We start from the raw sequence: 26,839 nt of genomic DNA, 5'->3' as shown, positions 1-26,839 counted from the left end.
ATTTTGTGAATCTGAGATTACAGTTAAAACTAGTTTAATCCTTTACACCCTAACATCAGTATGCATATTATTCATGTGGTTCTCTGCAAATTAAATGGTACTGGCATGGAGAATTTGTTTTAAAAGAGCTCCCTTATTGGGAGTCATTTTGTTCCTTTGCATGACCTTGAAGAATTAGCTGTTAGTTAGTCTTAGGGGTCAAAAGGTATGACTTGTAAATCTGCTGACTTAAGGAATTGAATGCTGGTACATGTTTCCATAAGAACCAGACTAGTTTGGCTTCCTATAAATACAGAGTTTTATTTTTGTTGCTGAATGGAAGGTCTCAAGAAATCGACAAAAAGGTTTAACGATCACCTGTTGAGTACCTCAAACCCTCAAAAACAGTAGGATAAAGAAAACAGTTAGCTGTGTGGGTACCATCATTTTGATAAGGGTCTTTGTTCTTGCAATGATTTTCAGCCGAAGTGTTCTCGCGAAACAAAAATAAAAAATGAAAGAATCATCGAAAGCATAACACAGTGAGCTCCATACACTATGCGAAGTACGTTTATTTAAGGGAACACCTATACTGTTCTTGCGATATTTTTTATGACATAGTTATGCAGGGAGTATTAGTTTCAAAAAGCCCTATTTCTGAACAGTTAAGCCACAGTTGACGAGGGTAGATGAGAAAAATAAGTGCAAACGGATTATGAATAAGAAAAAAGAAACAAAACAAATTATACTTGGACTACAGTTCTATCTAGAAGCAAGGAAATGACTGGAAGAAATTATCACGTAATTACACATCAGAGAGGCTATCATTTAACTTCTCCTGAACTATTTTGCTTTATACATGGCATTTTTCCATCAAAATTTCGGCTAATATCGAATGAGAGAGAAACCGATTCTTACCACAATGTAAAAGTAATGCCAACTTTTGTCTTGTCTGAATTCCTTGGGGTCGCTCTACTTATCAGATGACAGGAACTCGCACCATAGTTTCCATTTAGTAGCAAGGTTTTCAGAGAAGCATGAAGGATGTTGAAGGCATTTAAAGGCACATTCAAAATCGTTGTACACCAACAATATTCCAACTCTCGGCATATTAAAATAATGGAACTTGTTTAGAGAAAACAGACTGTATCTTGCCTCTTTGTCTCGTTACATGAAAGTGTTGGTTCCTAGCAAGTGGGCCAGTCAAACATGATATTAAGCAGATGGTGACAATTTTTCTAGTCACACTAGTCTTGAAGAAGTTTACAAAATGTAGTTTATTACTTCTTACAGGTGATCTACTGGAAGACAGACGAATAGATAGCGTCACCACCGACCATTTTTGCTTCTTTATTACATAGAACAAATAGATTCAAAGTCGTCGTGGGTCCGTTCAATGGTAGATTTAATGAAACATTAGTGATTCACTCAGCTGCACCTTGTGTAGTGCATGCTAAGATTTGTTATTGAAAAGGTGCACGGTAACATGGAATCCATTTTTTTTTTAAAGCAGAGCAAGTAAGAGGGGAGATATGAACAGAATAAAGGGCACTGAACGCGTCTAGAGAAATTCGCTAATGAATTCCAGCGTTTACAAGAGGTCTTGCATATTTTCGATCTATTAATAGTTACGAATTCTAAATAAAATCATATTTTCCCATGTCAGGATAACGTCTCAAATAATAGACACAACTAATGCGGTCCCTGAAGTTCACGCAGTTGTCTTGAGCACCTTACACGTCCCGACAACACCTTTTTTAAAACTTAGAATGCCGCTATTTTTCTTAGAGTGACTACTAGTGTTCCCAAATTCCTAAATAATTACATAACCCGTCTGTGCTAAACTCAGATAAATTGTAACAGGAAGAGTGCGTTATGAAAATGATTACAGTAGGATTCTGCTTCTAGACAACTGATATGATAACTGATGCGACCAGATTTCAGTTGGGAGGTAAAGTTATCACTCCATTAGGGCGATTTACTTTGTAATGCTTGACTGAACGAGCATTGTGGAGAAACTCATTAAACTCGCAATACTCTCCTAGGTTATTAAAGGGCAGAGATCCATCGCTAATTTTCATATGCATATACCAGGGATATACGTCAACTGGAATTCGAAGAAACTGAGAGAATTTCACAAGACTTCCTTGCTCTTTAGTGCTTCACAACACTCGCGAATTTAAGTCAACATAATAAATTCTCAATGCAAGTCTCCAAAGAAAATCCTGCACATACAATCCTGACTGTAAATCTCGAATTTGAATGTTGTAGGAAAAGTTTGAATCTCAAATGTAAATATCAAATGCAAGTACACTTTGTGAGTGTTGAATGTTTATCAAACTTACAGCTTCAAAGCATGGCTTAAATTTGTCTTTGGGTTCAATAGCTGTTTAATTTTACTTAATTGGCACTAAAATTTGGCATTTTGCCCAGTGTTTTTAAATAGTAATGGTTATGCGATCAAAATATCAGGTCTCGGTTGATCGAAGGGCGACGAACAATATCTGGATTAATAATGCAAACGTGTTTTTAAAGAATGGAAATAAGTAATTGTAATAGTCCAGTGAAAGTACTGAGGGTGAGCGATCTCATTGTAGATGATGTGAGCGTTAGTGAAATACTAGCGGCCACCTATTGTTCTGGCCATATGGTATGATCCTTTGTAAAATTACTGAGTTCTTGTTCTCATTATGTCATACGATCTTAAGTAAAGTTACTGACAACCAGCTGACGAGGCACAAAGTCTGATATTTTTCTTCCAACTTTCTAGAAACTTTCGATAAGACAATGGAAACACATGAAATGTGTAGACTCGAGTGTAGATCAACTATGTCTTATTCCAAAAAGATTACATCTTCAAGCGATTAGATATCTAGCATACGAGACCTATTTTTCATCTTCATACAATCAACTATACCGTTTGAATGTAAAGTAAATTTCAATCAGTTTGTGTAATCTTACATCAGTCACATTGTACACACATTTCACCGGAAATATTCATAGCAGTGAGTGTTAAGAAAAAGTATTTGTAAATCGCATTTCCACGCACTTTCTTGGGGCCTCTGTTTTGAACCAAACTTTGTTTGCATTGTCTGCCGAATGTTAATTTTCATCACCATTCTCGTCCCTGTTTCAAATTTGTTCATTTTTTTGAAAAAAATTAATTTGAGAATTTTTGCATCCGACCATTTTTTTAAACCAGTCTAACTCGGGGTGATGGCTCTTTACGCTAAACATTTAAATTTTTGGCCATTTCACGGCTATCATTTAATTTTTTCGGTTGCGCTAAAATATATTTGCTATTAACTTTTTTTTTTAGCTTTCCTTAATGTGCCTCAGATTAAAAGGTATTTAGAACCCATGTCCTAAACGGTCTTTCAAAGCATTCGATTTCGTTGTTACTGAAAATTGAGATGCTGGTCAATAAGCGGGGTGAGTAGGTTCATGCAAAAATTTAAGCTACCGCTTGTCGGAAGCTGTTTTCCTTGAAATTACATCAATTTTTTTTGTGCGGTAGCACAGACGTTGAACATACATGTCCAATGTAGTTGAACAAATCAAGTTGGTATCGATTGTATCAAAGATAGAGGAAAAGCGCCTGGTTTCATCATTACTTTGGGTGCATGCGGCAGCACGAGGAATAGTTTCCCTGTGCTGATACTCCTCAGTAATGATAATCATATATTCAAAGTTTTTTAAGAGATAATTGTTTACATTTATAACAAGCCGGCCAAAACACGATCAGCAGAATATCAAATAGTTCGTCTCACGGTAGAGCGCAAATGCCCTAGGAATAAGACGTGGAAATTGACCCCAATCCTATATGCTGGAGTTATCACTCCTAACGGATGACCACTATAGTTTCCTGCATAAATCATCGTTCATGTCTTCCAATTTCCGTTTGATCTCCATATTATTAGTCGCGAACCTCAGGTGGCCAAGCTCTAGCTGTGAGATGATCATCTTCCGAAGAAAAAGTAATGCCCAAGTTATGTGGCTTTGTCCGGGAATATTTACGACCGCTTTAAGGAATGAAAAAGTGAGTCAAATTCTCAATTAAAATAAATCACCTTTTTTTCCACAGTGCATCGCTTGTTATCTGACCGCTTACTACGTTGAAGGGAACCCATTAAGAAACTTTTCGTATGTACGTAGAAGACCTCAAAATGGATAACTCGCTAAAATGGGTTCTTTTCAATGCAGTAAGCGGCCAGATATCAAGCGATATACTGCGGAAGTAAGTTGTGGTATTTTTGTTGAGAATTTGACTTATTTTTGTATTCCCTGGTGCAGTCGTTAATACTCCCATACAAAACCTTATAATTTCGTCATGACTGTTATTTCACAACATGATCATCTTACAGCTGAAGCTTGGGCTGCCTGTATCGCAAATTGTTTTCGGATAAGATTTTTCTAATTTTCGCAATAACGTATAACTTTGTTTACCAGTAGGTCTCAGTAGGGTGATGGCTTTTATAGCTGATGGTTAAATTTTTGGCTTTGTTAAGGCTACTATTTAATTTCTTTTTGCTAAATTTAAAACATTGAACTTTTACAGTTAACTTTGTTTACGGAGTGGTACAATGATCACCCTGGCTGATGATAGGTAATTACCGTAGAGAACACGCCCCTGATCAGTTAGTCTTAACTGTTTCAGTGTATCGGGTTTTAGATCGCTCTGTCGCTCAGCCAGTTTCGGGCAATTCAACGCTTTCCCGACCATAGCAGCCTTACGGGTTTTGTTCATTGATTTTTAGCGTCAGCATCTCGTTCTCCTAGTCAATAAACTATTTTGCCCAAACATCGTAGTCTGTGTTGGATATTAATGGTAATTACGGTTAACATCTTCCAGTTCGATCAATTCTACGCCTAACGGCCGCATTATTTTGCTACCAACGGTTAATATTATCGAAACCCTCTCACTATATCAACACTCAGTTGAGTCGTTGAGACATTACTGGGAAAAGAGTTGTCTTAGTAAAGTTTAATGTATAGGCAATGCGTTTAAGAATTTGTTATGTTCTTATTATCAAAGTCGTTTTATAATATTTCCTAATTTGCATCTTCCGGGAAGATCTCCTTACTTTGTAGAAAAACGACCAACTGTCTGAAGAAAAAACATTTTCAATAATTAACAAGTTTTTTAATTCCATAAAACCCATCCTGTCGGCATTTGAGTCCAAAAGATCGATGTTAATGACCGAAATAAATATCAATGAAGACTAAAACTATGCCTTAAAATGTTAGCTCACACAATGACGAGAAAAGTCCGCAAATATTTTGTATAGATCTCACACAGAACGTCAAATACTCAAACACTAAACCAATTCAACAATCTTAATGGGTCTTTCACAAAATTATAAGATGAACGCAGCAAAATCCCGCAACTAATGAGGGGCATAGTTTGTAAGATAGGCTATCGAAAACACGACTAAAAAGGTTTGGTGCCCAAGGAAAATTTAAACCGCAATTATTTGATAGGAATAAGGAATAAAAGGTTTGGAACTGGGATGGCCTCCTATGATACGGTCCTTTGAACAACTTCTGTTTTCAAAAGAAGAGTTTCATTATCTGAACGTAACACGAGTTGGAATATTCACTCTGCACGACCTGTTAGATTGCACATTTCGATGTTTAAAAAATGTTTTGTGCCTTTCAATAAATATGGCCGCCTTCAAAGGAGCAGATGGAAAGCTGTTGTGTGAATTGTTGTCTTCTGATAAGTACAGAGACTCCGCGAACTACCAAGAAAACATGAGTTCACTTCATTTGTTTATTCAGGTAGGCACATATTTATCAAACACTAAAACAGCTTGTAGTTTCATTCAACTATTTTTCAGGAATTCACTTGTTTTACCGATCATTTTTTTTTTTATTTAAGTCTCCTTGTTCTTCTTCGCCATGTCAAAACGTAGGAACCTGCATCCCGAGTTTCCAATACAATTCTTACGACTGTCTCTGTGAACAAAGTTTAGCTGGAGAATATTGCGAGAAAGGTAATTGATATGTGTACTCCGGGTAAGTTGTTTTTGTAATCTATTTCTGTCAATATGCTGAATAATGGTGCGAAAATAAACTTCTGGGACGCGATTTTGTGCTTTCGGCTCCTCGAAGATGAATTAAACTGGCGGTCGCACTTTTTAATAACACCTGCGGTACTTTGCAATATTGACATATTTATCAATGATGCAATGATCATTACAAAGTGCGACAGGTCGAGTGTTGATCCAGTCGATCAGTATTATCTAAATGTGTGGCCTATACTTAATATTTTGATCAATATTCAAGAACTCAATGCACAAGATTTTTTTTCAGAGCAGAAAAAGTTTTAAAGCGCTACGGATGTTTTTAAAAGGTTTACTTTTCAGAGAACCGCAAGCGTTTATTATTTTCTTCAAATATTTTGACCTCCGAAAGAGGATTTAACAGTCCGTAGATGTCGTGACGGTGCGGAATGGATTACATAGAGTTGAATATAGCATAAAAAAATGTTGAGTCAAATCAAGTTTAACTGAATGAGAATCAGAAACAGAAAACCGAAAAACTGAAATTCCATGGGTTTCAAGTGGTCACTAACTGGAATTTTCAGTGTGCTACGTTTGAAGTCGGCAAACATCATTTTGAGCACCTTCTATGAAGAAACAAAAAATTAAACAGTATTTAATAAAACAGCCTGAAACGCTTTGGTGTGAATGGAGTCTGAGAATTTAGATGTAAATGAGAAAGTGACTTAATAAACCAACAAGATTTCTTTTTTTCTTCTAAGTCGTAAAGTCTTGCAAGGAACTGTATGAAGTCTACAGGTTGGTTTTTTCTTAAGAACGTTTCTGTTTTTTCAGCTCAAAATTTATCATATCATCATGATTCTTTCTTTATCCAATTGATGTCACACAAAAAACAAGAATGGTTGTGGCTCGTGCGACTCAAGGATCGGATTTGGCACAGAAGGGTACCCTGACGCCTCAAACACGTGTGGTAACGAGGCCGTTATCAATCCAGATAATGGAGACAAACACCTAAAAGCCATGGGATACATCTTGGTAAAATAAATATGACTCAGTTTTCGCAAAGTAAACCTAATGATAAGTCTAATTGTCGATTAGTTTTATGTCCGTGTATAACTTCTGTGTTACCCTGGATCAATCTCTAGCGATTCTTTTTATTAACTCTATATAGGTAAATTTGGGATACCACGTTGAACATTCAATAATGTAAAACGGCATGTTAAACAGTATTCAAATATTCTGATAACAGAGGTGTCCAACTCGCTTACTGTTTACGGCTTTTCACTTAGAAAAAACAAACTTATTGATATGCTCGCTGGTAAGTTCAACCAACTGAGTTGAAAACGTAAATTGGCCACCGTAAAGGGTAAGAAAGCTGACGTTTCGAGCGTTAGCCCTTCGTCAGAGCGATTGGGCCATGATTCAGGAGCGGAGGGGAGGAGGGAAGGGGGTTTGGGACAGCTTTAGGGTCAATATGTGTTTTATTCAGCGAGAAGCCAGCCATGAGAAACTTCCAGCTTAGTGGCTCTTAATGATCAAGTTTTTATTCATAAAAGTTTTTATTAGTACTGCAACCTAATGAGGTTTACACGAAAACATCAACGGCTGCGAAACAAAGCCAGATTTTATCGAGGGCTTTTTAATTAAAAGAAATAAAAACCAACAACAAGGTTATCACAGGGGCCTATCAGACTAAAGGATAATAATCCAAAGCAGCAATGGACTCTCAAATTGAACACATGAAAACTGCCGATATGCAGGAAAATGCCCACCACCAAGTCTTGATTAGTTTTAAGCTACTGCATTTGATTGATATTGAGAGGGTGTCTAGAGTTTTATAGACCAATAATTCAATAGACCAATAATTCATGCACTTGGTTCACCAAGTGCATGATATCAACTGGTCTGGGTTCGATTCTTGGGAAGACGTATTCTTTACTTTTGTAATGGGACTTCTTCCTTCAACCCTTCTGTTATTAGAATATTAATTGGTGGTGACATACATCCACAGCCCGGACCAAACTTGACAGCGCTTCGTGGCTCTCCGACCGCAAGGACTGTGGCTTCCAAAATTAACCTCCCAAGGGATGCTTACTTAAACATCAAAATTGCTCATCTTAATGTGCGTTCCTTGAAGTTCAGAGAAAATTTCATTCTGATTAAAGATACTATTCAATCGATTGGATTCGATATTTTTACCATATCAGAAACGTGGCTGGATTCCTCGGTTCCCGACGCCTTTGTTTACACACCAGGATATACAATATTTAGACAAGGTCGTGGTCCTCACAAAGCGGGTGGTGGACTTTGCGTTTATTAGAGAGATACTTTGAAAGTGGTGCACGTCGAAAGCCTTTCTTTAGTGGCCAACAATAGCTTTCAGCAATTATGGCTTAAAATACAAACGAGATCTTGTAAATCGTTTCTACCAAATACTGTCTTTCGACCACCTAGCACTCCCGTGAATTTCCTTGACAACCTTACTCGGGTTTTTATCGACTCTCTTTTAAGTGGCCGGGATATCTTTATCATTGGTGATCTCAACTGCAACCTACTTGGCAAAGACCATGAAGCGAAGGCTCTTTTGGAGTTTTGTACAACATTTAATTTAACTCAGTTGATTAACTTGCCAACCAGAGTCACAGAGAACAGCCAGTCTTTGATAGATGTTATCATGACTTCAAACAAGGAGCTTGTTGCATCAAGCGGGGTGCTTACCTCATCCATGAGCGTCCATAACCTCATTTATTTGTTATTAAATTCAAAGATTCCCAGAGAAAAACCTTCTTATGTGTCTGTTAGGAGCTATAGAAACTACAGCCCTCAAAAATTCCAAGAGGATCTTCAATTCGTTCCTTTTCACATTGTAAACTTTTTTGATGATGTCAGTGATCAAGTGGAGGTGTACAGTATCCTGTTTCTTGATGTCCTTAACAAACACGCTCCTATCAAGAGAATAAAGGAAAGCGAAACCAAACCCGTTTGTCACGCCAGAAATCATGCAGGTGATGAAAACACGCGATAACTGGTACAAGAGTGCGATGAAAACAAACGATAAGCTGCACTGGAATGCATATAAATTTTTTTGGCAGAAAGTTAAACGGGAAATCTGCTTGGCTGAAAGGAGCTATGTGAAATCGCAGATTATGGAAAGCAAAGGTAACATAAGCTCCATAGGGAAGGTGATTAATAGATGTTTGCCGAAAAAATCTTGCAGCGTACCAGTTTAATGATAAACATGGGAATGTGGCCAACGGCTGTAATAAGGATTTTTACATCGGTTGGATGTTTATAAGTCTTAAAGCCAACCAGTTGGCCAAAAGACCAAACTTGGACTTTGGATCCAAACGTCTCTGCAACCTCTGACGTTCCTGTGCAGAGTGAGCAGTTTGAATTCCAGCCTGTAACAGGGAAAGATGTGGCGAATGTTATCCTAGTTTTGCCTTCTAACAAAGCACCCGGCTTTAGCAAAATTCCAGCAAGAATACATAACACATACCGTTGCTAGTTGTATCAACAAACTGATCCAGATCAATAGAATTAAGCATTTATTTGATAAGGAAACGCTTTCGTTGATTTTTAATAGTTTTTTTTTCCAGCAGGCTTTTTTAATGCTCCTCAATTTGGAGCAACACTTCGGCGATAAACATCCGTAAGCTCCAGCTTGTTCCGGCAAAATTTTGCAGCCAGGATTATCTTAGGGCTTCGCAAATATGATCATATCTCTGCAGGCCTGAGATAACTTCGATGGCTAAACGTCAAACAAAGACTTTTGGTCAATGATACAGTTATGATGCGTAAATGTCTTCAAGGACTGTCACCTAGCTACTTATCGGACAAATTTTCAACTCGAGCTACTATTCACTACAGGCAGACAAGATATGGAAACATCTAATCACTGTATATGGTTATCATTTAGTTATCCTTGCAGATAGTTTTTACATAGTTTTTATCAATTAGTGATGTAATTAATTAATTTATTTAGTTATTCTTGTAAATAGCTTTTACATAGTTTTTATCAATTAATGCTGTAATTAATTTATTCCTTTATCTATTTAATTTTATTTTAATATTGATGCTGAAAAGCCCCTTTTAGGGATACTCAATAAAGTGTAAGTGTGCGGGCGTGTATGCATGTATGTAAATGTGTAAGATATAATAAGTCAAAATAACTAAACCCAATATTTCTCTCCTTGTAAAAAGTTTGGGTTAAATGTTTTCCATGCATATTTCCATGCTTGTATTTCCTGTGAGCATTTTACTTAATAAGTTTACTTCTAATTTTTGTCAGCTACAATTGATGATAGACATTTTTCAGTCTGTTCTGTGCTAAAATGTCTTTATAATTTTTCTCGTACTCTGCCTCCAACTCCCATTGGGTGGGATGCCAGTCTATTGCAAGTAAACCCTTTCCTTCCTATAAATTACTATGTATATTCTCCACACTGTTCTCCATGTTTTCTAAGGAGCCGAGGAGGAGAATTGGTTTAACAATCCAGAGCTTTAGTCAATGGTCAATTACTTGATTTGGGTGACCTTAATGTTTGATCGAGGGGTGATATTTTCAGAAAAATTAGATGCTTGTCGCTCTTAGGAGTCAAAAGTTTAATAAATGTTTGTTTAGCCGTTTTTTTTAATTGTTTAATTCCTGTAGAGGACAATGGATTCTGAGAATAGAAAATGAAAGGCTTTTCAGTTGATGGGAGTGATGTCAAAAAACCAAAAAAAAAAAAGAAATTACAACAGCCAATTGAAATACAGGAAAACGTCGCGGGGAGCCAATGAGATTTCAAAGCTACCACAAGCAAAATGCCTGAGGACTGAAATAGATGAGACATGTAATAAGTTCAGAGAGCAGTGCAGGTTTTTTAGCCAGAATAACACTCAGCGCAGGAGAAAACTCACCCTTCTATTTGTTAAAGTGGAATATGTGTGCTGACCTCGTACAGAGGCTAGGCGTAAAAAAAAAAGTTATCAGCAAAATGTTTCCGAGAGTGAACTAAAGTGAAAAAAGTGAAAAACGATAAAAAGAAAATTGTATGTGGCTTTCATTTCAAAGAACATCATTTTAAAAGAGAGTCTGACCGTAAGACTCTGAGAATCAGCGGGAGATTTACAACGAAAGGGTAAATAAAGTGATAGAGAGAAAAGAGCGTAGAAAGGAGGGCACCTATGTAAAACTAGCGATGTGGTGAAGAGATAAGTTAAGTCACGGAAGATTGTTACGTCTAAGCCGCAAGTCTAAGGTAGCTATCAGATAAGTACCCCGCCCGACCTTAGATGAGCTAATAAGTTCAGAGCTATGCGTCTACATCTCACTGAAGGCAACGAAAGATTAAACTGCAATAATAATAATAATAATAATAATTTGTTGCTTATAAAGCGCAAAATACATGTGGATATGATCTAATGTGCTATACAATAAGACTAAGCAAAATAAAATATGAAAACGAACTATAAAAGGCTAAGAATATACAATTTGACTAACTAAAAACGAACTATAAAAGCAAACATGAAAGAAATGTGTTTTAGGAAGTGTTTTAAAACAATTAAGATCATTTACTGCTCTTATATTTGATGGCAATCTGTTCCAAAGTTTAGGAGTAGATGCCATAAATGATCTATCACCTAAAGTTTTCTTAGTTATGGTCCTAGGTGGCAATAATTGTAGTTCAGACTGAGATCGTAACATCATACGTCCGAATTGTTGCTTAACGTTAATTAGATCCGTAATGTACTGAGGTGCCAGCCCGTGGATAGCCTTGAACGCTAAAATAAGTAATTTAAATTCAATTCTGAAACAGACAGGTAACCAATGTAAGGAAAACAAAGTAGGAGTTATATGACAAAAACGGGAAAGGGAACAAACAAGTCGGGCAGCACTGTTCTGAATACGTTGTAACTTGTTGAGATGTGCGGCTGGTAGACCATACGGCAAACCATTGCAATAATCGATACGTGCGGTGATGAATGCATGAACGAGTGTTTGTGTGGAGTCTTTAGGTACTTTCTGATGCGTCTGGTGTTATACAGGTGAAATAGCAAGGTCTTACACATCTTTTTTATATGACAGCCCACGTTCATGTTTTCATCAAACCACGATCCGAGGTTTTAACGGCAGTCACAGGACTGATAGTAGCGTCACCACCGACCAGCCCCTTGATGTCAACGAGCGAGCTTTTGTCTCGTTCCGATTAGTATAAATTATGTGAAAAGATAGAGGGGCCGCAGCCAGGATAAAACATCTTGTGAAATTTAAAAAACGATCTTTGGCTAAAACTTTTAAAAAATACGAGCTTTCGGCTGTTTGCGCTACAGCCTTCAACGGGTAAAATGATAAAAAGGTAAGAAATACTAGGTTTCACATTTCTGAGGTGTTCTTTCTTTCTTGTGTTGAAGGCCCTGCGAGTCTCACCAATATAACACCATGAACAGTCACCACAAGGAATTTTATAAACAACATTTGTTTGCGATTCCAACGATGGTCGAAATTTTGGAGCCGGGAACTGTTGTTGGAGGATGATGAGTGGTTTGTTCACCACTGTGATGTCGTGTTTTTTGAGGACACGAGTCAGAGGTTCTGTTACGCCTTTAATGTATGGAAGAGAGGCGAACGACTTGCGTGATTCGGACGCCTCGACCATCTTGAAAAATGTGCCAACAAGTTCCTCCGGGGACAACACTGTTGAGCGTCGGGTTTTTTTGGCCTGGATGTTTTTAATGAAATTCGATGGATAACCATTAGATTCAAGTGCTGAATAAACTCGGTGAAGTTCTCGTTCTTTTCCTTCGGAGGAGTTGGGTAGCTTTAGGGCTCTGTGTAGAAGAGTTGCTGCTGTGCTGGCCTTGTGTTTATTATCATGGTGAGAATTGTAGTCTAGATATCTGTCCGTGTGCGTAGGCTTTCTGTAAACATCGACAGCGATGGTGCCATTTCTACGGGTGACCAAAGTGTCGAGAAAGGAGATCTTATTGTCACTTTCAATTTCGATGGTGAAAGAGATGTTGGCGTCAATTGAATTTAATGTGTCATGGAAAGCTGGCACATTGTCTTTTTTGATGATGCAGAAGCTATCATCGACATAACGTTTCCAGATTTTAGGAGGGACGGATGAACCGTTAATGGCACTTTCCTCGATTTCTTCCATACAGAGATTGGCCACTACAGAGCTAACTAAGTGGCCAATCTCTGTATGGAAGAAATCGAGGAAAGAACACCTCAGAAATGTGAAAACCGCGGCAAAAGGCTCAAGAATTGCCAATCACGTCTGGGCCAATAGTCACGCAATAGACTTTGATAATGCATCTATTATTGACAAAGGCGGTTTTAGAACAAGGAAAACACTAGAAGCGTGGCATTCCAAGTTAACCCCCAATGCGGACAACAATTCCTGTCCTTTGCCCGGACAATACAACATTCTTTTTAACAAACATTCTTAGTTATCAGCATTTTTAATTTTTTACTTTGTACTTCACACCTAGTATTTCTTACCTTTTTATCATTTTACCCGTTGAAGGCTGTAGCGCAAACAGCCGAAAGCTCGTATTTTTTAAAAGTTTTAGCCAGAGATCGTTTTTTAAATTTTACAAGTATAAATTCTGTCTTACTATCATTTACTTTAAGCTTTTCTTTAAACATCCAACATCTGATGGCGCTGATACAGCGTTCCATAGCGTCCATTGCGTTGCTTTGAGCCTTGCGAGCTAATGAAGTCTTTCATATTTTTCTAAACTAACAGAATAAAAAAAAACCCGACTGAAAAATACAGATATTATTCTCTAATTTTGTCTTCGCTAGACCCATTAACGTTTCGAGCTCTGGGCTATCTGTATTCAGTAACAAGTTCTGTGTAAAGCATATAGAGGTAACAACATGATTGAGACTGCAATTAAGTGTTAAAAAGCAAAGATAGCGTAATTGTACGAGCCCGTAGGACGAGTGCGATTTGTAGTCCTCGAAAATTTTTAGGTGCTTATTTATGCCAAATTGCACTCAAAATCATGTTGTTACTTGTTAATAATTTAGATTAGAAGTGTAGCACAGAAATTTAAGACGGATGAAATTTTGGCAGCTCTCGCGCGCTATTCGTAATTTGCATTCGTGTTACAACTTTGCACTTGTGGTACACGAAAAATGCTTGGCTTGTTTTCAGCCAATCAGACACGAAAAAAAAAAAATTTAAAGAAACCAGAACGTGATAAAAGGTACCTTAGTGCCATCAATCTTCATAACCGGCGTCCACCCTCCATCTCCACACCCAAAATCTCCCATGTGGCAGAGGACGGAGACTGGTTTGGAGTCCAAACGGAGGGTAATCAGTTTGCTGACATCAGATCTATCAAAAAGACTGATTTGATTAATTTAATGTAATAAGTCGCTTCAATCCCAGTATAAAAATCGACGGGTTTTCGTGCTTCCTAGTGTAGAGATATTTCTCTGCTGCTAAAATGCCAGCTTCCTCTTCTCGCTCCCTACCGATCGAATATGCGTCTAGATTTTTCCTTTAGAATGTGTCCAAAGGAGTTAAATCTTGTTTCAAACAACGTTGCCCGTACTTTTACATTGAATATGCAAGAAAGATTCTGACATATGAATTACCTTTCTTGCAATATTCTCCTGCGAAACTTTGTTCACAGAGACAGTCGCAAGAATTGTATTTGAAACTCGGGATGCAGGTTCCTCCATTTTGACATGGCGAAGAAGAACAAGGAGGCTTAAATGAAAAAAAAATTGATCGGTAAAACAAGTGAATTTTTTAAATTAGTTGCATGGAACTACAAGCTGTTTTAGTGTTTCATAAATAAGTGTCTACCTGAATAAACAAATGAAGCAACCTTGTGTTTCCTTTGTAGTTCGCGGAGTCTCTGTACTTATCAGAAGACAACAATTCACACCATAGCTTTCCATCTGCTCCTTTGAAGGCGGCCATGTTAATTAAAAGGCACATAGCATTTTTTAAACATTAAAATGTGCAATCCAACAGGTCTTGCAAAGTGAATTTTCCAACTCGAGTTACGTTCACACACACCCACACCCGGTTCGTCGGCCGCCCTCCTAGTGAACAGCTAAGAGCCTCCTCTGATATCCTTTCCGATTCGTTAAGTGGAAGGCCACATCAGTCACAGCAGACGAGTTTTACGGCGCTGTCATACCGACCAATCTTCATGTTCCTGTGGATTCGACTGTCGTTCATTCACATCACACATGCCTCGACGAGCAGTTTGTTTGTCATGTGAAAAAACTAGCATGTTTTTATGAGCCAAAATTTGGCCGGACTTCACTGAACACTTCACTTGCAGATTCTGTATTAAGACTGAAACACTTCGGGAAAATGTGTTAAATTCGGCCTGCTGAACTATTTCAGTTTGTGAACTATTGCAGATTGTGAATTTTGATGGTTTGTGAACTTTGATAGTTTGATACTTTTGACAGCTTTAGTTGTCAGATTGTTTGAACCATTCTAAAAATGATTCTGATTGGCTTATTGTAGCGTGCCTTATGGGAGTGGAGAGCATGCTGACGACAATGCTGTTCGCTTTTGAAATAAACTTCGTTTTGAAAATTGATTGTAATGCATGGGGAATTTAACGGATTCTTTTTTATAAAACAAATAGAGAAGCATTGACTGTGCTCTGTTCTGTTGTAAAGCACTTAGGAAGCGGCTAGAACACTCAAGAAGTGCTACTACGTCTCGTGTCCCGTTAGTTAGTTAGTGTCTCGTTACGACACTATCTATCTCCGGGAGGAGATAGACCACCTCCCCCCCCCCCCGGTTTTTCTTGGTGTTCACCATGCATATTTCACCATTTACATATTGCATACATATTATTACATCTTAGTTAATGTCCAACGCAAGTATCAGCCAATTTGATCGACGGCTTGTCAATCAATAGAGGAAAATAAATGACGGTGTTTTAAGACTTTGCGATTCATTCAACTTGACAACTTTGAGGTCAAATATCTCCCCTTGCCAGAAAGCTACAACACCAATTTTGAATTCTCCTTTATAATCCATCGTTTCGTCTCTGAATACCATCAAAAAAATCTTTTGGTACCATCGCATTTTTGTCTTTTATGCGTTTTAAAATCTGTTACTGTGACAAGCTTCTCTCAACTGCACCTGTAACGCAATTCTGGCTCTAAGCGGTCACTTGACCAAAGAAACCCGCATGTTATAGCTCGTTATACAACATGATTGATCAAGAAATCGAAGAAACGAGAAAAACTTTGGAGACTTTTTTGTAGGAATGGAAAATTTCAGTTTAGAGATATGCATGTAGGCGAAATGTTGATTGGAAAACCACACAGAGATTTGCTAAAATCAGCAAATACGGCTTTTGTACGGCACAAAACATTTAGTAGTCTATCGTTTGATTGTTTATCATTATATTTGCTCATTGTAGGAGATTTGAATGTCGCACGCTGAGTGTTGGTTGACATTATTACAAGCTCCAGTGTGTGACAACTTCAGCTATTACAGAGGAGAAATTCTGCTCTCTCGCATGAGAGGAAATATCAATAGCTCTATCAAACTGAAACTCTATTACTTTTCCGAAAATAAAATTAAAATAGTGTTGTCGTTGTCACTTACCGTCATCGAACATTTCCATGCAGAACTCCGCCAAACTAACATCTGTGGCGTGACTCGAAGGCTCTTCGTAGGAATTATTCAAAAGCGTTTCCCATGCTGTCTGCTAGATAACAATTTCAGAATATTCTGTAGATCTCAATGTTTATTTTCTTGCTTTCATCGGAAACTATCTGCATTTTTTTAAAGCATAGAGATGTCATTGTGAAGACACCTACTGCATGAAAGCTGTTTGGTAAAATAAAAATTGGACGACGCACAACATAAACTTATCAAATGTGCGCTCACCCTCATCAAAGATTCCTACTTATAATCATTATGTACGAGGCAATTAAGAGGAAAGTTGGAGGAAGCGTGCTTAGGATTAAAGACAGTTAAGAATAAAGAAGGGTACCTCCGTAACTTCGTGACAATAAGCGATAAATAGAGTGTTTAACTCGATAGCTCACGAGTGAGATGTCGAGTTGAACACAAGAAGAGAAATTCCATATCTAAAAGCAACCATGTATTATTTTGTTTATCATATAAACACAATAGCCCTTTACTGAGAAGAAAAGCTGAATTCATGAAAGAATGAAAATAAATGAATCGACAACTCTCGAATAACAATTGTAGAGTGCGTTGGCGCAAACTCTTAAGATGGAAAAATGCGTTGAATCACATAGCACAAACAACAATGGTCATCATTTTCAATTTGCAAAATTCTCATTTATTGACTTTGTCCTTACTGACAGGGGAAGTCTTTCAGGTAAGCAGCCAAAATTGGCCAGTGAAAAATCTTCCAGTTGTCGATTTTCATTCTCAGCTGAGAGAACTGCTAACACCAAAGCCGCTGAATACGTAACCCAATGATTATCTCAACAGCCGCCGAAAAGTTCAGAGTTTAGTGTATCACGTCATATATATAGAAAAGCCAATCCTCCACACCATCGCTCGCTGCCCTTTAGTGTTTCTGGCCAGCACTGGAATCAGTCATTAGCCCCTTTTTTTTCTAAGTTGACGATGTGCATTTTGATTTTATATTCTTCTTTTGTCGCAAGAAGAGGCTGGTATATGAGACTGCTACGTATAAAAATTTTATCCATCGTCGGACAGCGGTGGCAGCCACAAAGTATCTCACTCACAGAGCATGGAGAGGATTAGTGCAGCTGACGTCTTTGAGTGCGATGTTGATACACTTCTTGATTTTGTTCATAGCAGGTAATAATATTAATAAAGTTGGGGACCAGGGTGGCAACTAGGATTTGCACCAGAATTTCAAAGACTATCTACATCAATTTTCCCCCGAACTTAAAAAAATCGTCCTTTTACAGTGGATCGATGGTCGCGAGAAGCTTGGGTCAAATGAGTCTGGAACAAAAGTTTGTTAAGGTTCAAATGGTGTCGTTATTTGGAAAAACCTATTCTTTTTGATGGATTATACCTTCTACAATTTTCTGTTTGTCTCCTAGAAATCGATGTTCAAAAATGCCCAAAGAACTGTAATCAAACTGGGTTTGTTTTGTTTAACAATTAAGGCTACCATAGCAACATTACAGCTTCAAGGAGACAGGTTTGTTGTTTTATCAATATAAAAAAACCTCATTAATAATAAAAGTGATCAAAACAAATCAAGAAACACAGCACATTGTTTTGACAACATCAATATTTTCGAGGGAAAACACGAAGTAATGTAAATACATCGAAGGTATGCTAAAAGACTTCCACTTATAGAAAAAAAAATTCTCCTCAAAGATTTCATTTGCGGAGAAATAATCGTTCAATATTTTTGGACGGTCATTTTTAACGTGTGCGCCACCACGATGCTGAAATAACTTCCCATAAACAATAACACATTTTGATTTCATATGGAACTCTATGATAATTGAAAACCCATATTTTCATTTCTTTTTTTATTTTCCTACTCGTTACAAAATCGGAATATAATGGACTTACTTCATCAAATTCGTTCGTTAGAGCTTCTTATCGATAAGTGAACTTTTGCCTCTAGAGTCAGACAGAGGTGCTTGTTTCGATTATTAAATGGATAAAAAAAACAGCTAAGTGCTTACGAAGGAGGAATTCTCCCTCTTGAGACTAAAAATGATAAAAAACAATAGTGATAAAAATATCAATAACAAAACAAAAAAGAAAGGCAGCAACTTTTACTACAGCATCATTCCAGTTGTCGATAATGTCTGCAATGAAAGAGGATAGGAAGTCATGCCGTGTGAAAAAGTTTGAAACTTGTGTAGATAACAAAGCTAATTTGAAGTTGTGAAAATCAATTTCTACTGATTTATTGCCTCTAATATGAAGCCTTTACTGCCAAACGGGAGCAATAAATCATGGAGAAGGAAAATGATTCACAGGAAGTTCTTACCAGAGAACCAAAATAAACATCGTTATGTTAATTTAACAAAGCCTCATAATCCCAGCTGTTGTATAAGTCTTTCAGCGAAAAAAAGGGCAAAACGGAAATATTCACAGAAATATGGACATGTAAGGTGTCGCAGAGGTGAATTGGCTAACTTAGCTTGTAACAAGGTTCCACGATAATCAAAACTTTTCCATCACGAATATCATGACACACAGGAAGTTCTTAGCACCACCAAAATAAACAGTGGTTGCATGATAATTTGGCAAAGTTTCACAATGCCAGCTGTTGTACATGTGTAAAAACGATAACCCAGGAAAACATCAAATGAATTCTTCGTTTTCACAAACTAGGTTTACATCTATCCATTTCTTTAACGCGCGCATTTTCAGCGACGAACCAATTTAGTCAATTACATTATGACACAGAAATTTTGGGAGCTTCACCGGTCTAAACGTCTGCTCGACTATGTTATGAATATAAAGTTGTTGGAACGTTACGTGACCTAAAACAATTCTTTCAGGTCCAATTTATCCTAATTCAGCACAAACGGTTTAAATATCAGTGTGCTTATCATTTAACAAATTTCAGTTATCATTCCTAAAATTGGGACGACGGTATGGATATGAAAAGTGTCGTGGAAGTGAATTTGCTGACGTGTGACACGGCTGCATAATTTCAACTGTTATTTATCAATTTTTCATGATAGCATGTCAGGCTACAGAATGATGCGACAAAACTTAATCATGGCAATTGACAGGCAAATTATTGCTGAACCGAGCAGCATTCTAAACAAACATTTCTACTGGTAAAAACTAAAGCAGAACAGCTGACATACGAAATAATTTGACTGTCATTGGTTTAACCGGCGACAGCCTAATTTCCATTGCTTCAAATTTCCCCTGTCATGATAAGTAATATCAAGTAAATAATTATTTTCTTAAGCATATGTTTAATGGACCAGAACTTTTCTAATCGTGCTCTGTATCATGTATTCTGTTTCTGTCTCCCTTCTCTTATTGGAGCTCTGCTTTATGATACAAAGGGCTGTCAGATCACAAGGTTAGTTTCAGTATGACTTATATCCAATTCATGTTTACCTTTGGTTTGAATATTCGTTTTTCCTTTTCTGGGAAACTAATTTAATTGTAAGAATTCGTAATTAAGTCACAAAATTAGCTTTTTCCACCTATATTAACTGAAGAATTGTTAAAATATTCAGTTATCAACCCACAGATAGTACTTAGAAGAAATTTTACATTTTCGTGTCCGTATGTGCATTGATTAAGTTAGAATTCTACAAAGCGAAGCGCAGACGATTAAAAAATCGATGTCAGAACTTCTGCCGAGTAATTTGAACCCCCTTAGTCGTCTTCCTCCACTGACCCAAGCAGTCCAGAGATTGCCGTCTCTCCGAGAAACCCGCCTTTAAATCAAACCCTTAAAACAAGCCAAACAGAAATGAAATAGTTTTCAATTTAAGAACAACAGAGAATTGTTGCCGTGTTTATATACTCTCATAACAACACCCGAGACACTGTCGAGGGTTTGTATATCCCTTTCCTTGAAGAAATAAGATAGACGAAGAGAAAAATTAAAGTCTAATACAACTGATGATGAAACGTCAACTATCAAGTTTTCCGTAATTCTTAACATATCACCATAAGCAATAATGTTACGTTTCATGTATTATTATTTCTATTTCAAAGATGTCTGCATCGCGGACCAGTGTCGTAATTTGGAGTTTGGGCCTGAGAAAGCATTTGAAGGGAAGCGCCTCATAAACCACACAATTCGCACCGTAGAAATAACAGTTTCCAGGTTCTGTGAAAACTTGTGTTATATGGAGCCCGACTGTGTCAGCATTAATCTTTGTTTACGAGCAAATGGAAATGGAAACTATAAATGTGAACTGAACAATGCTACTCATGAAGGACACGAAAAAAAGTTGATAGACCAAGAAATCTATTCTTATCACGCAGCTGAGGTAATGTAGCTTTCAATTCAAGATTAAGATTGGTTTATTTTGTTTTTCTTTTTAAAACTCTGAGTCTCGTATTCACCTTTAATTTCGAACTTGAGTTGCCTTCCCTCTTTCAAGACATTAGCGGTAATGTTGTGTCTGTGCTCTTCACCAGAATCTCCTTAGAGACAAAGCATTTCAAAGTTAATGGATAAATATAGAAATAGGAGAACAACCATGATGACAAGGATAACGATGACGATGTTGATGATGGTAGCGGTGTGGTTGATTATTAGACGATGAAAATGATTATAATGATTATACTGACAATGACAACGGTTTGTTTCTTTCTGTCAGAGTAATTGTGTTCAAAATTCTTGTAAGAACAATGCTACTTGTCAAAGCGGATTTACTAAGAAAGGTTATCGGTGCCTGTGTACCGCTGGATTTGAGGGTCCACTTTGCGAAAGAGGTAACACAACTTCAATGTTGATATCTTGAGGTCTACAGTTTAACAAAAAAGGATAAACTTTACCACGGTGCTTGTTAATTGGATCTCGAAGAATAAAGGAGCTTCGTCTGTTGGCTTAAAGATCTCTTACTAGTCCGTAAGAATCCAACGACAACAGGCCTTTGTTGCGGTTTCTTTACAAACACAATTCGATCGCGAATTTTTCTTTTTTTTTGTTTTGTTATTACTTCTCATCATCTCCCTTCTCCTTACTCCTATTCATATATGAAGAAGGAAGCCTACCTAATTATTGTTGTGTTCACAGTTGTTGGTGCCTCTCGATATTTTTTTCCAGGACGATAAGTTTGTTTTTATATATTTGTTCAGACATTAACGAATGTGTTCATGGGCTACACAAATGCAGCTCTGATGCGTTTTGCAACGATACCAAAGGTTCATACAATTGCACATGCAAACATGGATTCACGGGAAACGGACGGGAATGTAAAGGCAGGTGTTGGATCTCTTAACAATTATGCAATAAAAAAAAAACTTACATTTGCAAATCATGCACAAAGGAATGGTAACTTAGATCTCGATCCTCTCAGCAAGAAAATGTATAGTGAAAATATATGGACGAGACCACATTGAAAAATGTTATTCTTGATTACCAAAGTGTTTTTGCATCAATTTGTATCAATGTAATCCTCACTGTTTAGTTTCACTCACCCTTTGTTGGACAGACTGTCTTATGGCTACAGAAACCTATGCAATATGTTCTCAACAATAAATATTAATGCTGTCCAAATCAAATACGAATATCAAGTAATGCTGCTGACCTTTTAAATCTTTTATATATTTTCGTCAATTATTGGTCGGCTTTATATCTATAGACATCGATCAGTGTGTCGAAGGGTCACACACTTGCAGCCCTGATGCCTATTGCAACAATACCAAAGGGTCTTACAACTGTACATGCAAACCTGGATTCAATGGGAGTGGAAGAGACTGCGCGGGTGAGCATTACTGTCGAGAATGTTGAGCAAATGAGGCGGATTTTTTAATTTGGAACTTTCTGATAAAACAAAAACTACTTTAACCATATTGAGAACAGTAAGTAAAGGAGGCCTACCCAATTTTTGTTGGTTGTTGGTGCTTCTATACATATATATGTATATTTTTTTGGTACGATAATTTTGTTTTTATTTATTTTTTGTAATGTATTTGCTCAGACGTCAACGAATGTGTTTTTGAACTACACAAATGCAGCTCTGATGCGTTTTGCAACAATACTAAAGGTTCATACAATTGCTCGTGCAAACATGGATTCACGGGAAATGGACGTAAATGTGAAGATAGGCGGTTGATCTCTTAGCAATTATATGATAAAAAATAAAGTCTACATTAGCAAATCATCCACAAAGGGGTGGGTAACTTAGATCTCGATCCTCTCAGCGAGAAAATGTATAGTGAAACTGAACGCGGGCAGAGATATATATGGCCGAAACCGCATTGAAAAATGTTATTCTTGATCACCTAGGTGTTTTTGCATCAGTTTGTATCAATGTACTCCTCACTGTTTAGTTTCATTCATCCCTTTGTTGGACAGACTGTTGTATGGTTACAGAAACCTATTTGATGTTCTCAACGACTAATATTAATGCTGTCCAAATCAGATACGAATATCAAGTAGTGCTGCTGACTTTTAAAATCTTTTATATATTTCCGTCAATTGCTTGTCGGCTCTATGTCTATAGACGTCGATGAGTGTGTCGGAGGGTCACACTCTTGCAGCCCTGATGCCTATTGCCACAATACCAAAGGGTCTTACAGCTGTACATGTAAACCTGGATTCACTGGCAGTGGAAGAGAATGCGAGGGTGAGCATTACTTTGAGAATGTTGTGCAAAGGAGGCAGATTTTCTAATTTGATACTTTCTGATAAAACAAAAACTACGTTTACCATATCAAGAACAGTACGTAAAGGAGACCTACCCATTTATACTTGTTTTTACAGTTGTTGGTGCTTCTATATATATATATTTTTTTTTTTAACGATAATTTTTTTTTAGTTATTTGTGTATTTTTTTGTTCAGATAACAACGAATGTGCTCGTGGGCTATACAAATGCAGATCTGATGCATTTTGCAACAATACCAAAGGGTCTTACAACTGTACATGTAAACCTGGATTCACTGGAAATGGACGAGAATGTAAAGGTAAACGTTGGGGTCGAAATGTAGAGGAAAATCAGCTGGCGAAAAGTCTAAGTAAGAATTTTGACGATAGCACTGCTCTTCTTCTGAGCCGTGCAACCCTTATAAGTTTCTAAGGCCCTCTTCCGTGGACTGCTTTAAAACGTTTGCAAACTCGGATTTTTTAAAGATCCTTGCAATGAGAAAATGGCTGAATTCGGTTTTCGCATGAAATCGCGATTTATGAAATCTTGTGTCTGTGTCTGCGCGATCTCCCTCATTCTTTGGCTTCAGAAGACAACTCAGATCTCGGTTTTGATATTTGTAGATATTATACTCAACTTCATCAAGTAAATTGCTTATTAGCTTAAAGCTTTTCTTCGACTTTGAAGAAAACATACATGCTGCCAAATAAAGTGAATGAAAACTGAGAAATCTTTCCAGCCAAAAAGCAGAACTTGGAACATGAACAAATTCTTCTGTCAATCAATCAGATTGCAGTCAGTATAGTTTCCCAATGATGGATTAAGATGTAGTTAAAAAAAATTCAATTTCTTCTAATCAAAGATATTTTTAAACCTCTTGCAGGAGCTCTCTCGTGTAAAAGAATTCATGACATGCAAGTAGAATTGATTTTCGATATTATTTTCATAGTACATCAAATATCGCACTTACCCGCATACAGTTTAAGCCCATCACGGCACCGAATCAGTATACCCCAATTTTCAAACCACATTCCATATGCGAAGAAAGTCATCCTTTAAACCTTGATTAATTTCAGTGGATTGCATTATTGTCCTCACAGAAGAAGTGGAAAATATCCTTTACCCTCGCGCACCTGTTTCATTCAAGGACACATAACCGAGCATTGATATTATAAAGGCTGGTGTTTATATTCCGCAGATTTTGACGTCTGAAGGATCAACTTTTCATTTGCTTATTTGTTGAATCATTATTATTATTATCACTCAGTATTTCTCCCATTATCATTTTCATTGCCACCGTTGTAGCTACGATAATTATTTTTATAAGCTCAAGTTTTATTTCACCATCTTTGTTTTCATTACTAGATGTATTTCTTTTTTTTTTCCGTTTGATTCAAAAGATCCAGTATAAGTCGTGTGGTTACCCTTCTTGTTGACTCCCAACCATTGTCCGTTTTCTGTCACATGGGAAATTTTGGGTGTGGAGATGGAGGATGGACGCCAGTCATGAAGATTGACGGCAGAAAGGTGCATACTGTCATCAAATAATTAATTTCCTTTATAAACCCGCTCTCTTTCAAAACGTTGCAAGTTAAAAACGTGCATGTAACTTATGTATGCCTTTTGTGTTTCATCGAGAAGGTAAAACATGAAGAACAGACCTCGTTCAAGAGTTATTGTGTGTAGTGACTGTTGAAAAAGAATGAAAAAGAATGTATAAATATATGCTATATTTGTCTTAAATATCATGTAACAGCTAGATAAGAGATGCACACCATTAAGATCATAATTCGGATAAAAGCTGTTCGGAACAAAGAATATATATTATCTGAGTTGAAGTTCCACGCTAGTTAATGGATATGTAGATATCACACTAATTTAAAGAGCTGTAATTGCTCATCCCCTACACAGCGGGGGAAGGGGGATAGGTAGAGGAGCATTCTTGGAGGACTATGGAACATTTAGGGCCAATTAACTTGCCAATGAGGAGGAATCATGGATCATAGGAATATCAGAGTCTTATCGGGGGATCAGGTTACTTTTATCGTGACACAAACAAACTCCAATTTGTTTTTGTTATATCTAAAAAGAGATAAGAATTTTTTAAGGAATAGCAACGTCTATCATCCTTCATCCTCTTCACAAATTATTATCATATCAATAATTCTTGATTACCGGGCAAATGAAAACACATCAGAACGCCTTATAACTAGATAGGTATGATATGCACTGATCTACGGCGCGGGGTCCGTGTTGGAAAAAAATGACCTTAGTCTTCACGACACGATGCCGTAAACACCAAGGTTAATTCAACGGTAAAACAAATGCAGATACACAACAAAACTTCGACAGCAAATATCCATTAATTCGGAGTAAATAAAAAATTGAATTGCTGCTACTTTTCAGACCACCTTCCGTTATGATGCGCGTTACTGGATAAATGATCAAGGCTACAATCTTCCCGGAGGGGAGACTGGGTTCGACGAACAGGAATCAAAGCTACCCACCTACTGGAACACATCCTTCTCCAAGATCTGTCTCGGTATGAAGATCAACCAACAACTTAGGTTTATTGTCATCCACAAGCAAGCTGACTCTCTGCACTCACTGATTGCTGATGGCCAAAACCGCGCCACTTCAATGGGTCGTGAGAAGTGGAAAGAGTTGATTGGTTTCCAAGGCTCATTACAGAACAACTGCAACAAAGAAGGGTTCAATGTCGTTTGTAGTTGGAGCGGATTTTCTAAAGCCAGAATTGGTATTGTTAGCAACAACCAGGACGAGTGTTCCTCGTGCGACTCAAGGATCGGATTTGGCACAGGAGGGAGGCCTGACAATTTAAACTCGTGTGGTAATGAGGCCAATCATGAAACAGATAATGGAAAGAAACAGATCAAAGCAATGGGATACATCTTGGTACAATAAATATGACTCAATTTTCGCCAAAAAAAAGAAAGTAAAAACACAAAACAATAATACTTGCAATTTTCAATATATAGTTTTCCCTGTTTTAAGTGCAACCCCTCGGATGGGGACTTATTTCCGTATATAACTTTGGTTTTACCCTGGATCAATCTCTAGCCATTCTTTCTATTCTTTATAGGTAAATTTCAGATACCAAGTGAAACACTTTTTCATGTAAAACGGCATATCAAACAGCATTCAAATATTATATGATAACAGAGGTGTCCAACTCCCTTACTTTGTGGTAGAAACTATTATTGGCCAATGATGTTTTCCAATATTATCCTCAAATTTCAGAAGGTGTATCCTTTGAGGAAGAGGTTGACGGGTCAAAATCTCTCCCACTGCGTTTCGATTGTTATGTATGACTATAATCTTTAAAGGATCGAGTTGGAAAGGAACAGCTCTGCTTTCTGGCCTAAATGAAATTGAGACGACACTTCAATAAAATAGACTAGTTTGTTGCAGTTTTATCTTTCATTCCCTTCAGTGTGATGTAGTCGAACAGTTCTGGAGTATCAGCTCATCTAGGTTCGGGCGGGGCACTTATCTGATAACTACCTTGGACTTGTTACTTACATGTAACAATCTTCCGTAACTAATCTTGTCTCTCCGCCATATCACCCGTTTTA

At 37.3% G+C, this 26,839-nt stretch overlaps 1 protein-coding gene across 1 annotated transcript; it reads left to right on the top strand.

Moving 5' to 3' along the window:
- The first annotated feature begins 19,918 nt into the window (after positions 1-19,918).
- LOC149042515 (uncharacterized) lies at positions 19,919-26,634 on the top strand. The gene is made up of 7 exons (XM_089213139.1): positions 19,919-19,991; positions 20,639-20,916; positions 21,250-21,364; positions 21,731-21,853; positions 24,127-24,157; positions 24,644-24,770; positions 25,650-26,634. The coding sequence occupies exons 1-7, from the start codon at positions 19,919-19,921 to the stop codon at positions 26,166-26,168; spliced, it is 1,266 nt and encodes a 421-aa protein (XP_089069265.1). The 3' UTR covers positions 26,169-26,634.
- Positions 26,635-26,839: the final 205 nt, after the last annotated feature.

This window comes from Pocillopora damicornis, chromosome 7, assembly GCF_964200805.1.
Source record: "Pocillopora damicornis chromosome 7, jaPocDami1.2, whole genome shotgun sequence".
NCBI classification, from domain to species: domain Eukaryota; kingdom Metazoa; phylum Cnidaria; class Anthozoa; order Scleractinia; family Pocilloporidae; genus Pocillopora; species Pocillopora damicornis.
The sequence above is the reverse complement of the archived record's forward strand: the minus strand, read 5'-3'. Positions and strand labels throughout refer to the sequence as shown.

Bases quoted from the DNA above. Each gene is read 5' to 3' on its own strand.
- LOC149042515 (XM_089213139.1), top strand. From the start codon at position 19,919: ATGTATTCTGTTTCTGTCTCCCTTCTCTTATTGGAGCTCTGCTTTATG. The intron at 24,158-24,643 runs GCAAGTAGAATT...TTGATTCAAAAG, and splicing joins TGTAAAAGAATTCATGACAT to ATCCAGTATAAGTCGTGTGG. The intron at 24,771-25,649 runs GTGCATACTGTC...GCTACTTTTCAG, and splicing joins TGAAGATTGACGGCAGAAAG to ACCACCTTCCGTTATGATGC.